Consider the following 15,648-nt stretch of genomic DNA (forward strand, 5'->3'; position numbering starts at 1 on the left):
GGCACTAGGGATGGGGGTGTGTGGCCAGGCACTAGGGATGGGGGGTGAGCATGCAGGTCTGGGCAGAGGAGATGTGGTCGTTGTTCATGTGTGTATGTTTTGTATTTGGTATAACAAAACAAACAAATGAACAATATAAACAAATCAAAAGAAGAATGCACAGCGTTGTGTTGCAGGTCTGATATCCTTAAAGCATGGGAGTGTAGCAGATGAGGAACTGTGAAACTCCCTCCTCAGCCTTGAAGTGTCGCCCCCTGTGCAACAGAAGGCCTTTTTCAAAAGCACAATGGGTTGGAAGGCTTCACCAGGGAGGTCATGTATGTTTGCAAAGCAGAGGACCGGAGTTTGAATCTTGGTATCAAGGGGAAGCGGGACTCGCTAATAGCAAGCAGTGCGCCGTCCTTTATAATGGTGCCGTTGGACTCTCGGATCTTGGTCGCTGTGGAGTGAGTGTGGGGGGGGGAAACTCACTCCTCAGCCATTGAAGAAGGCCTTTTTCGGTGGCGCAATGGGTTATGTGTGTTATGACATCTCTCCCTCCTTTTCTCTTGTCCCCATTGTAGAGTGCAGTTGGCAGACTTGGTGCCAAACCAAAAGTTGAGCCTGGTACAACAACAACAGGAGCAGCATCCCGGATGTCAACATCAGTGGTCCAACAACCTGCAGTAGTTCCTATTGCTTTTTCAACACAGACTGTGAAGGTCAGACTGCAGCCTCTTCTGGTATCCAGGGGGAAGTTTCCCCTAGGTACAGATAAAGGATCAGCTTTAAGCTTGGGCGGTATACCATATAAACCATATACCGGGTATATGGAAATAGCCACGGGATGGTTTTTCAATACCATCTGAAAATGTTTTTCAATACTTTTTTTTATATTTGTAGCTACTTTTTAAGTAAATACCTGCAGTCAGCTAGTGCAATACGTTAGGAGATAAAGCAGATCGCGTTCTTCATTTCACCTGTCACATTATTGTACATTATGAAGCTTACCGTAGTTCCCCCAGAACAGTTGAGCCAGTCGCGTGTGTTTGTAAATGGCAAAACAGGAGACAGCTGTGTATTGACGGGGTCGCGTTTTATATTGAAAGTGTTTTTTTTTGTTTCAATAGAGTGATCAGGGACGTGCAACTATAGTTTTCCTTCACAGAAAATATATTAGTGCAACATATTCGGTGGAAAATAGCTTAATTTTCATCAGATGACAATAGAAGTGTAACGCTATTTGACTTGCAGCCACACAGGTAAATGAGCTTACATTGGAAAAAGCAAAGTCTTTTTTGCAAAAACTATGCATGGGCATCATATTTCCTAATGTTTTGTTTAAAGTTAATCTAGCATTTTACCTGAGAAAAGTAGGCTGGCTACACAGAAAATAACCGGGGGAAAAGTAGCTATACATCAGAGCGTTGTTTGCTGATAGAATACCCGTTCGTAAATTCCCATCCTAGTGGAGAAGTGCAACTGAAGCACATCATTTGGCTAATGCTGAGCAGAAATTACTGCCCAAAATATAAAACGCAACATGTAAAATGTTGGTCACATTTTTCATGAGCTGAAATAAAAAAGATCCCAAACATTTTCCATACGTACAAAAAGTGTATTTTTCCTTACATTTTGCACAAATTTGTTTACATCCCTGTTAGTAAGCATTTCTCCTTTCTTCAAGATAATCCATCGACCTGACAGGTGTGGCATATAAATAAACTGACTAAACAGCATGATTATTATTACACAGGTGCACCTTGTGCTGGGGGGAATAAAAGGCCACTCTAAAATGTGCAGTTTTGTCACACAACACAATGCCACAGATGTCTCAAGTTGAGGGATCACGCAATTGGCATACTGACTGCAGGAATGTCCACCAGAGCTGTTGCCAGAAAATGTAATGTTAATTTCTCTACCATAAGCCGCCTTCAACGTTGTTTTAGAGAATTTACCAGTATGCCTAACCAGCCTCACAACTGCAGACCACGTGTAACCACGCCAGCCCAGGTCTTCCAAATCCAGCTTCTTCACCTGCTGGATTGTCTGAAACCAGCCACCCGGACAGCTGATGAAACTGTGGGTTTGCACAACCGAAGAATTTCTGCACAAACTGTCAGAAACCATCTCAGGGAAGCTCATTTGCGTGCTCGTCGTCCTCACCACGATCTTGACAAATGCTCACCTTTGACGATGGCGGTTTGCTGATGTAAACGTTGTGAACAGAGTTCCCCCATGGTGGCGGTGGGGTTATGGTATGGGCCTATATAAGCTACGGACAATGAACACATTTGCATTTTATCGATGGCAATTTGAATGAACAGTGATACTGTGGCGAGATCCTGACGCCCATTGTCGTGCCATTCATCTGCCCCCATCACCTCATGTTTCAGCATGATAATGCACGGCCCCATGTCGCAAGGATCTGTACACAATTCCTGGAAACTGAAAATGTCCCAGTTATTCCATGGTATGCATACTCACCAGACATGTCACCCATTGAGCATGTTTGGAATGCTCTGGATTGACGTGTACAACAGAGTGCTCCCGTTCTCGCCAATATCCAGCAACTTCACACAGCCATTGAAGAGGAGTGAGATAACATTCCACAGGCCACAATCAACTGCCTGATCAACTCTACGTGAAGGACATGTGTCAAACTGCATGAGGCAAATGGTGGTCACACCAGATAGACTGGTTTTCTGATCCACGTCCTCCTTACCTTTTTTTTAAGTATCTGTGACCAACAGATGCATATCTGTATTCCCAGTCATGTGAAATCCATAGATTAGGGCATAATTCATTTATTTCAATTGACTGATTTCCTTATATGAACTGTAACTCAGTAAAATCTTTGAAATTGTTACAATTTGCGTTAATATTTTTGTTCATTGTACAATAAGAAGCATTTTAGATCTGTGTTTACAAAACGCAGTAAGATATTTATTGTGTTTTTATTTCTTTTTTTCCTGCATGTGTACTAAGCTGGTAAAACCGTAAATCCCGGGATGAATGACGGTTAGATGATCTGTATACCGCCCAACCCTAATCAACTTCCCCAATCTTAGCCTTAACCATAATTGTGGAAAATGTAGAACTTAGGAAATATCAGCTTCCAGGGACAACTTTAACCCTACACCCTCTTGCTCATATGCATTTGCCATCATTCCTCTAAAAAGATGCTTAGAATGCACAGTGTTTAAAAAAAAACCAAGAACATTTAACCAGGCAAGTCAGTTAAGAACAAATTCTTATTTACAATGACGGCCTACCCCATCATTGTAAATAAGAATTTGTTCTTAACTGATATTTCCTAAGTTCTACATTACAACGAGGGCCTACCCCGGTCAAACCCAGATGACACTGGGCCAATTGTGCACCGCCCTATGGGACTCCCAATGACAGCCGAATGTGATACAGCCTGGATTTGCAGTGTTGCAGGTGTGATCTGAGTAAACCATGGTAGCATGCATGGAGAATGGCCGCTGTGTTATGACATCTCTCCCTCCTTTTCTCTTGTCCCCATTGTAGAGTGCAGTTGGCAGACTTGGTGCCAAACCAAAAGTTGAGCCTGGTACAACAACAACAGGAGCAGCATCCCGGATGTCAACATCAGTGGTCCAACAACCTGCAGTAGTTCCTATTGCTTTTTCAACACAGACTGTGAAGGTCAGACTGCAGCCTCTTGCTCAAATGCATTTGCAATAAGTCCCCCAATAATATGCTAAGAATTATGGTAGAAAATTCCCAGGATTTCCAGAAATCCCGGTATGAGGTTTCCAGGATTTTCTGCCTCTTCCCTTTTGATTCTGTAAATCTTCCACCTAGGATTTCTGGAAAACCCTGAAAATTGGGGAAAGTTACCAGAAGTTTGCAACCCTTAGAATATACAGTGTTGTGTTACAGGTCTAATATTCTTGAAACATGGTTACATGCATGGAAAATGACAGCTGTGTTGTTGTGAAAACTCTCCCCCCCTGTTTGCTCCTCTCTACATTGTAGAGTGCAGATGGCAGACTTGCTACTTGGCAGACAAAATCATCAGCAGGATCCCGAAGGTATCAAACTTATAAAGATGCAAAAGTAAGTATGGTACAAAAATCTATTAAATGACAAATTCCAGCCACAATCCTTTTCACCTTTGTCTGTTCTGTGTGGATGGAATATGTGCAACTACATATTTTCTTACGGCCATTTTTATTTTAATATAGATCAGTTTACGTGTCGGCTCATCGCTACGAACCAGAGTACTTACCGGACCGTGGGAGACAGTTGCAGATAATTTAGTGCGGGGTCGTTTTAAAGCTATCCCTAAAAACCTAATGGCAATCCCTGGCATGGGCCACGTGATGTTGGAGGAAGTGCTGAAGTTGGTAACTAAAGAATGCGTCAACTTAGTTTCAATGCGTTTCAACTCAGTACTACGCCGGACTAGTCCCCTTTCACTTAAAACCTTCAATTGGACCACTGTGACCGATGAGTGGAAGAACTCAGCTCCAACCTTCCTCCGGTTTCTATCCACTAGCTCAGCTACAGCGGGCTTGAATCCAAATACAACCAAATCAGCAAGAAGTTCTATGGTGGCCATGGCTGGTGCCTTACTACTTAGGGCTCGTTCAAAGAATATGTGTGCAGCCATGTACAGGACCTCAATGTTGCTACGGCAAGGACGAACCAGTACGAGATGCCAAAACAAGCTTGCAAAAATGGGAGTTTGTGTTTCAAATCACAGTAGCTTAACAAAGAGGAGAGAAATTACACTATCTTATGATAAAGACTTTGCTGCCTGCCATACCCGGACCGCTATTGAAAACCAACCAATAAGCCTACTGACCAGCCCACCCCATCCAGTGGTGAGTAGAGATGAACATCCGGTATGTTTTTCTAAATGTGACTACATACAGTGCCTTCAGAAAGTATTCACACCCCTTGACTTTTTCTACATTTTGTTGTGTTACAGCCTGAATTTAAAATTGATTCAATTGAGATTGTGTCACTAGCCTACACACAATACCTCACAATGTCAAGGTGGAATTATGCTTTAGATTTCTTCCAAATGAATTCAAAATGAAAAGCTGAAATGTCTTAAGTATTCAACCCCTTTGTTATGGCAAGCTTAAATAAGTTCAGGAGTAAAAATGTGCTTAACAAGTCACATAATAAGTTGCATGGACTCACTCTGTGTGCAATAATAGTGTTTAACATGATTGTTGAATGACTACCTCATCTCTGTACCCCACACATACAATTATCTGTAAGGTCCCTCAGTCGAGCAGTGAATTTCAAACACAGATTCAACCACAGACCAGGGAGGTTTTCCAATGCCTCACAAAGAAGAGCACCTATTGGTAGTTGGGTAAAAATACAAATAAATTGACATTAAATATCCCTTTGAGCATGGTGAAGTTATTAATTACACTTTGGATGGTGGGATTTCACAATGAGGCCAATTGTGACTTTAAAGCAGTTACAGACTTGAATGACTGTGATAGGAGAAAATTGAGGATGGATCAACAACAATATTTTCAAGCATGGTGGTGGCTGCATCATGTTATGGGTATGCTTGTCATCGCCAAGGACAAGGGAGTTTTTTTAGGATAAAAGGAAACGGAATAGAGCTAAGCACAGGCAAAATCCTAGAGGAAAACATGGTTCAGTCTGCTTTCCAACAGACACTGGGAGACATTCACCTTTTAGCAGGACAATAACCTAAAACACAAGGCCAGTTGCTTACCAAGACAACATGGAATGTTCCTGTGTGGCTTAGTTACAGTTTTTACTTAAATTGGCTTAAAAATCTATGGCAAGACTTGAAAATGGTTGTCTAGCAATTATAAACAACCAATTTGAAAGAGCTTGAAGAATTAAAAATAAAATAATGTACAGATATTGTACAATCCAGGTGTCCAAAGCTCTTAGAGCCCGGTGTCCAACTCAATCCACAGAGGGCTGAGTGTCTTTGGGTTTTCACTCCTCCCTTGTACTTAATTGATGAATTAAGGTCACCAATTAGATAGGAACTGTATAGGTCTTAATTGGACACATTAAAAGGAGAAACCAAAAACCAGTAGACAGTCGGCCTTCCATGGAATGAGTTTGACACCCCTGTCTTAGAAGACTTACCCAGATAGCCTCACAGCGGTAATCACTGCCAAAGGTGATTCTAACATGTATTGACTCAGAGGTGTGTACTTATGTAAATTAATTTCTGTATCTTATTTTCACAAAATTTGCAAACATTTCTAAAAACATGTTTCAATTTGTCTTTTAGGGATTGTGTGTAGATGGGTGAGAGAAAATCAATTTAATCCATTTTGAAATCAGGTTGTAACACAACAAAATGTAGAACAAGTCAACTGGTATGAATCCTTTCTGTTGTCCCCCTGACTGGGCACTGTAGATAATTGTAGCATTATTCCATAGTGTATTCTTTCCCAATTGTTTCCATTGGGTTTTTTCCATTGCACTGGTTAATAACTGCACATATGTTCTACATGTATACAGATGCCACCTTTGTCACTGGAGGATGTAGATCCCGGTTGCTCTGGAGGGAATGTAGCAGAGACTACTGTTGTGTTGCCAGGCAGTGACTATGAAGATGCCGCTGCGCTGACGGATGAGGAGTTCTGGCAGTTCTCCAGGGAGCAGGATGAAGATGAGGATGATGATGATGATAAAAAGGGGAACAAGACTGCGTACAAGAAGTCAGTCCAGCGGAAACGGGGAAAACGGGTGAGATTTTTGATGGAATGAATATCTGGAATGCAACCAAATCGGTAGACAGTTGTAACTGGTCATTACTATATGAGAGGGAGGGTATCAGGGAGGGAGGGAGGGAGAGGCTATCAGGGAGGGAGAGGCTATCAGGGAGGGAGAGGCTATCAGGGAGGGAGGGAGGGGCTATCAGGGAGGGAGAGGCTATCAGGGAGGGAGAGGCTATCAGGGAGGGAGGGAGAGGCTATCAGGGAGGGAGGGAGAGGCTATCAGGGAGGGAGGGAGAGGCTATCAGGGAGGGAGGGAGGGGCTATCAGGGAGGGGCTACCAGGGAGGGAGAGGCTATCAGGGAGGGAGGGAGGGAGAGGCTATCAGGGAGGGAGGATATCAGGGAGGGAGAGAGGGAGGGAGAGGATATCAGGGAGGGAGGGAGAGGCTATCAGGGAGGGAGGGAGGGGCTATCAGGGAGGGGCTACCAGGGAGGGAGAGGCTATCAGGGAGGGAGGGAGGGAGAGGCTATCGGGGAGGGAGAGGATATCAGGGAGGGAGAGAGGGAGGGAGAGGATATCAGGGAGGGAGGGAGAGGCTATCAGGGAGGGAGAGGATGTCAGGGAGGGAGAGAGGGAGGGAGAGGATATCAGGGAGGGAGGGAGAGGCTATCAGGGAGGGAGAGAGGGAGGGAGAGGCTATCAGGGAGGGAGGGAGGGAGGGAGGGAGAGGCTATCAGGGAGGGAGGGAGGGAGGGAGGGAGGGAGAGGATATCAGGGAGGGAGGGAGGGAGAGGCTATCAGGGAGGGAGGGAGGGAGAGGCTATCAGGGAGGGAGGGAGGGAGGGAGGGAGAGGCTATCCGGGAGGGAGGGAGGGAGGGAGGGAGGGAGGGAGGGAGGGAGGGAGAGAGAGGCTATCAGGGAGGGAGGGAGGGAGGGAGAGGCTATCCGGGAGGGAGGGAGGGAGGGAGGGGCTATCATGGGTGTTTGGTTGAGGACTAACTATTTTATGATGTTTAGAATGATTGAAATTGACTCCAGATCTGTCCACACAGCTCTCTGCGAAGAACTTCAAGGTGCAAAGGAAAAATAAAGGTTTGTAAAACAATTTAACTAATGATATTCATTAGTAGTGTTGTCACGATAGCAACATTTTACTAATGATAATGATAACAGGCCAAGTATCACAGGGGAAAAATTCAGTGGCCTAGACTCCTGTTCGCCTTGTCCCTTGGACGCTTGTTCCCGTTTTCTAAACGATATGCGCATGTGCTAAATTAAAAACCTGTCACTGATATTCACACTTTTACTTAATACAACACGTTTTAAATGTAACTTCACACTGTGTAATAGAATACTGCATAGAGCGGCTAATTTGTTCATATTTGCAAAGGCCTACAGTTGAAGTCGGAAGTTTACATACACTTAGGTTGGCGTCATTAAAACTCGTTTTTCAACCACTCCACAAATGTCTTGTTAACAAACTATAGTTTTGGCAAGTCGGTTAGGACATCTACAATTGTTTACAGACAGATTATTTCACTTATTTCACTTAATTCACTGTATCACAATTCCAGTGGGTCAGAAGTTTACATACACTAAGTTGACTGTGCCTTTAAACAGCTTGGAAAATTCCAGACAATGATGTCATGGCTTTAGAAGCTTCTGATAGGCTAATTGACATCATTTGAGTCAATTGGAGGTGTACCTGTGGATGTATTTCAAGGCCTACCTTTAAACTCAGTGCCTCTTTGCTTGACATCATGGGAAAATCAAAAGAAATCAGCCAAGACCTCAGAAAGAAATTGTAGACCTCCACAAGTCTTGTTCATCCTTGGGAACAATTTGTTTTATTTTCCTAATTGGTATAATCCAATCTTTGAGTCTCCTGTTGTTCTGAAATCTCAAAGTAATCTGACTTGTATTGAAACTCTGTATGATTTTAAATGCAGAAAAGGTTTGAGATTTTTACATATTAATATTTGTAGTTTATTACCTAAAATGGATCATGTGAAGATCTGGGCCTCTCAGGCAGACCCTGATATTTGTATTGCATCTGAGACCTGGTTAACTGATGAAACCCTGGACTCCGAGGTTTCTATAGATGGTTACAATGTGTTTAGGGCGGATAAGAAAGGCAAAGGTGGTTGTGTTGCTATTTCCACAAGGAATCTTCTTTCTGTGTCTCTGTTAAAGGCTACCAACAGTCCTAAACAATTTGAATTGTTGGCTTTAAGTCTTCAGTTGGGTTCAAACTCAAAAATAACAGTTGTAGGAATCTATCATCCACCCTCTGTCAAGAAGTGTGTACTAAACTAACTCACTGATTTAATTGCCATTTTTACTACCCCAGAGGTGTTGATCGCCAGAGATTTTAATCTTGCATGGGGAACGCAGGATGCTGACTGTTTAAATTATATTTGTTCTAATCTAAATTTGCCCCCGCAAAATTCACATACTCGGGCCCAGACTGGCAGTCTTTTAGGCAATTGAGAAATATGTGTGTCAAACTAGTTAAAAAAGCTAAATCTGATTATTATGTTGATTCACTATCTGAATGTACAGGGAACTCAGCTACATTTTGGCTGTTAAAATCACTGAAGGGTTGTGTCTCCTACCGGGACGGCCTACCGGGACGGCCTACCGGGGCACAGTGGGTTAACTGCCTTGTTCAGGGGCAGAACGACAGATTTTTACCTTGACAGCTCAGGGATTCGATCCAGCAACCTTTCAGTTACTGACCCAACGCTCTAACCACTTGGTTATCTGCCGCCCCTATGACGCTACAAGCTTTGCACCACTGTATTTGAGGAGCTTCTCCCATTCCTCTCTGCACATCTTCTCAAGCTCTGTCAGATTGGATGGGGAGCGGTGCTGCACAGCTATTGTCTCCAGAGATGTTCGATCGGGTTCAAGTCCGGGCTCTGGCTGGGCCACTGAAGGACATTCAGAGACTTGTCCCAAAGCCACTCCTGCGTTGTCTTGGCTGTGTGCTTAGGGTCGTTGTCCTGTTGGAATGTGAACCTTAACCCCAGTCTGCGGTCCTGAGCGCTCTGGAGCAGGTTTTCACCAAGGATCTCTCTGTACTTTTCTCCATTAATCTTTGCCTCGATCCTGACTAGTCTCCCAGTCCCTGCTGCTGAAAAACATCCGCACAGCATGATGGTGCCACCACCATGCTTCACCGTAGGGATAGTGCCACGTTTCCTCCAGACGTGACACTTGGCATTCAGGTCAGAGAGTTCAATCTTGGTTTCATCAGACCAGAGAATCTTGTTTCTCATGGTCTGAGAGTCTTTAGGTACCTTTTGGCAAACTCCAAGCGGGCTGTTATGTGCCTTTTACTGAGGAGTGGCTTCCGTCTGGGCACTCTACCATAAAGGCCTGATTGGTGGAGTGCTGCAGAGATGGTTGTCCTTCTGGAAAGTTCTCCCATCTCCACAGAGGAACTCTAGAGCTCTGTCAGAGTGACCATCAGGTTCTTGGTCATCTCCCTGACCGAGGCCCTTCTCCCCCGATTGCTCAGTTTGGCCGGGCAGCCAGCTCTAGGAAGAGTCTTGGTGGTTCCAAACTTCTTCCATTTAAGAATGATGGAGGCCACTGTATTCTTGGGGACCTTCAATGCTGCAGAAATGTTTTGGTACCCTACCCCAGATCTGTGCCTCGACACAATCCTGTCTTGGAACTCTACAGACAATTCCTTCAACCTCATGGCTTAGTTTTTACTCTGACATGCACTGTCAACTTTGGGACCTTATATAGACAGGTGTGTGCCTTTCCAAATCATGTCCAATCAATTGAATTTACCACAAGTGGACTCCGATAAAGTTGTAGAAATATCTCAAGGATGATCAATGGAAACAGGATGCACCTGAGCTCAATTGTGAGTCTCATAGCAAAGGGTCTGAATACTTATGTTTATTTTTAATACATTTTTAATACATTTGCAAACATTTCAAAAAAAAAAATGTTTTCGCTTTGTCATTATGGGGTATAATGTGTAGATTGCTGAAAAAAAGTAAATATAGAATAAGTCTAATGTATCAAAATATGGAGAAAGTCAAGGGATCTGAATACTTTCCGAAGACACTTTACTTTACCCACTTTGAATAATATAATTGTTATTAATGTGTTCACAGTGAACCCTGGGCAAAATATCAGCGTGACATATGAAACAATGCATCTCATTTTCCACAGCTGTGCTAGCACTTCCTCATGGAACCAGCGTCGATGTCACTCCTGAGTAAGTCCACATATTCACTTCACTGATGATTCCACATACAGGATGTCAAAATATCAACATGTCTAAAGGGGATCGTAATATAACCGGGAACTAACTACCTTTTGAGACATCTATCTTTTCTTAAAACTATACCGAACAAAAATATAAAACGCAACATGTAAAGTGTTGGTCCCATGTTTCATGAGCTGAAATAAAAAGATCCCAGAAATGTTCCATATGCACAAGAAACTTCTCTCTAATTTTGTGCAGAAATTTGTTTACATCCCTGTTAGTAAGCATTTCTCCTTTGCCAAGATAATCCATCCACCTGACAGGTGTGGCATATCAAGAAGCTGATTAAACAGCATGATCATTACACAGGTGTACCTTGTGCTGGGGACAATAAAAGGCCACGCTAAAATGTGCAGTTTTGTCACACAACACAATGCCACAGATGTCTCAAGTTGAGGGAGTGTGCAATTGGCATGCTGACTGCAGGAATGTCCACCAGCACTGTTGCCAGAGAATGTAACGTTCATTTCTCTACCATAAGCCGCCTCCGTCGTTTTAGAGAATTTGGCAGGACGTCCAAGCGTCCAACAAGTGCATAAATGAAAGGTGAAAACAAAACAAATGTTTCGGCCTCAGGCCATCATCAGTGTAAATCGTTGGAACACACACCTGGCTTTTACTTCAAGGATAATTGTATATGTCACATGATCCAACATCTTTATTTTGCATTCAAGCGTCAGTTTTGGATTTATTCCTTTTTTTGACAGTTCGCGGGTCTTCATCTCTTCCTACATACTCACCAGAAGTCACCCATTGAACATGTTTGGGATGCTCTGGATCGACGTGTACGACGGCATGTTACAGTTCTTGCCAATATCTAGCAACTTTGCACAGCGATTGAAGAGGAGTGGGACAACATTCCACAGGCCACAATCAACAGCCTGATCAACTCTGCCCCTACTTTTTTTTTAAAAGCTGTCTGTGACCAACAGATGCATATCTGCATGCCCAGTCATGTAAAATCCATAGATTAGGGCCTAATTTATTTAAATTGACTGATTTCCTTATATGAACTTTAATTCAGTAAAATCTTTGAAATTGTTGCATGTTGCGTTTGTTTTTATTTAGCGTAGTCTTAAGTGGCTTTTACATTAACAGCACTTTGTGATGAGCACAATTTTGTTAATTGTCACTTCACCTCCATCCACAGGAGTGGTGACCTGTGTGTGAACAGAGACTGTCTTCTGCAGCTCTTCCGGTTGTGCAGGATGTGTGGATTTGAGTGCAAGGTCAGCTTGCAGGGCCAACAGAGGAGCTTCTCTGTCATTCAGATGTGCCCAATATGCAGTCACACCGGGAAGTGGATGAGCCAGCCTTTTGTTGCTGAGGAAACCTCTGGAGAAAGAGAGACGGAGCTACAGGATGAAGAAGTGGGTATTTAGTTATTTACCTCTGTGACATCATCACAGAACCCTTTAGAGAATGATGCAGACATGCTGATAGTAAAATGTGTTTTTGTTTCTTTTCGTGAGGAACCATGTAAGGACAGAGACCAGGATGACAGTTGTTCGTTGACAATGGAAATCACTGAGAAGATGTGTGACTATGATGAGGAAGTCTGTCCTCGGAGGAAAAGGGGAAAGGAGAGATCAGATGAGAGATCAGATGAGAGATCAGATGAGACCGAGTGGAAGCCGTCTGATGAGGAAGACATTGTAATGGACTCTGATTCTTCTGAGGATTTGGAAACGGCAGGTTCCTCTGGTCTAACAGAAGAGGCCAACGTTGATAATTCTCAGAGCGGAATAGAGAAAGAAGAGAGACTTGTGGAGTGGTGCACTGACTGTGGAGCCGAGCCTGTACTCGCCTGCACCACACAACGCCATAAGAAGCTGTATGCCTGTGGTGTGTGTGTGATTGAGGTCCAACAAGCTGTTGGATTTGACCGATTCTACATGCAGTTCGAGGACCCGGCCAGCTTCAAGGAACATGTACGACGTGAACACAACACAAAATGTAATCGGTTGCTCTGTACAGACTGCGGCAAGCGTCACATCAAGAAGGATAACTTGTGTGTGTACAAGATTAAGAAGCTCCGCTGTCGAGACTGTGGTAAACGCTGTCTGAGTGAGCAGGGTCTGTGGAGTCACAGACGTCTCCATCAGAAAGGCCGTGTTTACCCATGTAAGTTCTGCCTCAAGCCATTCAGGACCAAACAGGACAAGCTTACCCACGAGGAAAACCATCTACATCCTTATCATTGCTCAGAATGCTCAGAAAGATTCAAGAACATTAGACTACGGAACAGACACCTTCAGAGCCACAGAGGTCCAACGACAGCCGTCCACAGTGGCCAGAAGCCACACACGTGCCAGCTGTGCCGACGCTCGTATGCCCAGCCGAGCCACCTCAAGTCCCACATGCGCCACCACACAGGGGAGAGGCCCTTCAAGTGCCAGCAGTGTGAGAAGTGCTTTAATTACAGCGTCAGTCTGAAGAACCACATCCAACGCTATCATGGCCCCGGCTCTCAAGAGCAGGAGAGTCGGGAGACAAACTGTGGGACGGAGCAGGAGAGAGAGCGTAAGCGTCACTTTAAGAAGGATAATTTGTATGTGTACAAGATCAAGAAGCTCTGCTGTCTAGACTGTGGTAAACGCTGTCTGAGTGAACAGGGTCTGAAGTGTCACAGACGTCTCCACCAAAAAGGCTGTGTTTACCCATGTAAGTTCTGCCTCGTGCCATTCAGGACCAAACAGGACAAGCTTACCCACGAGGAGAACCATCGGCATCCTTATCAGTGCTCAGAATGCTTAGAAAGATTCAAGAACATGAATCTACGGGACAGACACCTTCAGAGCCACAGAGGTTCAAAGAGATACATCTGTGATGTCTGCGATAGACGTTTCTTCCAGCTTAAACACCTCCGGAAACATACAGCTGTCCACAGTAGGCAGAGACCCCACACGTGCCTGCTGTGCCAACGCTCGTTCACTGAAAAGAGACACATCAGGGCCCACATGCGCTCCAAGTGCCAGCAGTGAGAAGTGTTTCAATCGCATAGTCCATCTGAAGAACCACATCCAACGGCATCATGGCCCCGGCTCTCAGAAGCAGGGAGAGAGAGAAAAGGAGGTGGAGAGAGAGTAGGAGGTGGAGAGAGAGTAGGAGGGGGAGAGAGAGAAAAGGAGGTGGAGAGAGAGTAGGAGGTGGAGAGAGAGTAGGAGGTGGAGAGAGAGTAGGAGGGGGAGAGAGAGTAGGAGGGGGAGAGAGAGTAGGAGGGGGAGAGAGAGTAGGAGGGGGAAAGAGAGTAGGAGGGGGAAAGAGAGTAGGAGGGGGAGAGAGAGTAGGAGGGGGAGAGAGAGTAGGAGGTGGAGAGTCAGGAACCAAACTCTAGTTCTGAACAGGAGAGAGAGTAGGAGGGGGAGAGTCAGGAACCAAACTCTAGTTCTGAACAGGAGAGAGAGTAGGAGGTGGAGAGTCAGGAACCAAACTCTAGTGCTGAACAGGAGAGAGAGTAGGAGGGGGAGAGTCGGAGCACCATTGAATTGGGAGGTTTTCCTGACTGACTACAATGCAGATACTTTCCAGATCTCACAGTGCCTGGATAGGTGTTTAACATATCAGCTGACCACATCATGTGATATAGCTATCTGATGGCCGACTAAGCACTCGATGATGTGGCACTGAACCATTGGTTGAGGCAATGCAACGTCTGAACTGTAGTCAGGCAGGAACGCCACTTCCGACTGACCCAGAGAAGCCGTTGACGTGGAGAAAAAGGACATCATAGTAGAGGGACAGGAAGAACCAAAACACAAACAAAAACAGGAGTGATTTGTGCCTTTTTGTGGGCACCTCCAGGTCGCACCAGAATGAACATCAGCCATCTACCATTGTCCTTAGAAAAGTCTGTTATCGTTTTTTTGAGGTTGACAAAAAAATGTTGATTTATAAAAGATTGAGAAATATTTTGAGTGGTTTCCTCATATTCTATGTTACAGCATTGAGGATTTATTAATAAATTTAAAAAACTTTGATTTATGTCCATCAAGGTTTCTTGCAAAATATGTTTTGTGTTTCAGTGTAGTGACAACAGACTCCGATGGCAGACATGGGTGTAAGCAAGGTGCCTCTAAAATCACCACGCCTCTAAAATCACCACGCCTCTAAAATCACCATGCCTCTAAAATCACCATCTATTTATTAAAGTGGTTTTCAATACGTCTCAATACACTTGGTAAAAGATTCAATTATGCTTAGTGGATAACTGCTCAATGAGGAGTATTTGTCTGTAATAAAGCCCTTTTGTAGGGAATAACTAATTTTGATTGGCTGGGCCTGGCTCCCAAGTGGGTGGGCCTATGTGAAATCCATAGATTAGAGCCTAATGAATGTATTGAAATGGACTGATTTCCTTTTATGAACTGTAACTCATCAAAATCGTTGAAATTGTTACATGTTGCGTTTATATTTTTCTTCAGTATATAAATGTGAAGCATCGTGTTGGCGTTTCCACTCACTACCAAATATGGTGATGCCCCACGGGCCGGCAATGGGAGATGATGGAGCGAGATGGATTTTTCTCATCGATGCAACATTTGATCTCAATATAGTTTTCTATTTCCAAAACTAGAATCAGTTACGAACAGAGTGGACTAAGTTTTGTAGACTTTGCCTTTTGTTCTTTAGAAGGAATGCAAGGTCGAATTTAAGTATTGCACACGCAC

General features: G+C 44.1%; 1 protein-coding gene across 1 annotated transcript; it reads left to right on the top strand.

Annotated features, from left to right (window-relative positions):
• The first annotated feature begins 48 nt into the window (after positions 1-48).
• LOC106569621 (uncharacterized) lies at positions 49-14,158 on the top strand. The gene is made up of 9 exons (XM_045694458.2): positions 49-701; positions 3,514-3,651; positions 3,985-4,065; positions 4,194-4,835; positions 6,487-6,714; positions 7,740-7,779; positions 10,882-10,927; positions 12,129-12,348; positions 12,451-14,158. Exons 1-9 carry the CDS (start codon positions 636-638, stop codon positions 13,960-13,962), a joined length of 2,973 nt encoding a protein of 990 aa, XP_045550414.2. The 5' UTR covers positions 49-635; the 3' UTR covers positions 13,963-14,158.
• The last annotated feature ends 1,490 nt before the right edge of the window (positions 14,159-15,648 follow it).

Source organism: Salmo salar, chromosome 14, assembly GCF_965601325.2.
Source record: "Salmo salar chromosome 14, fSalSal1, whole genome shotgun sequence".
NCBI lineage: Eukaryota > Metazoa > Chordata > Actinopteri > Salmoniformes > Salmonidae > Salmo > Salmo salar.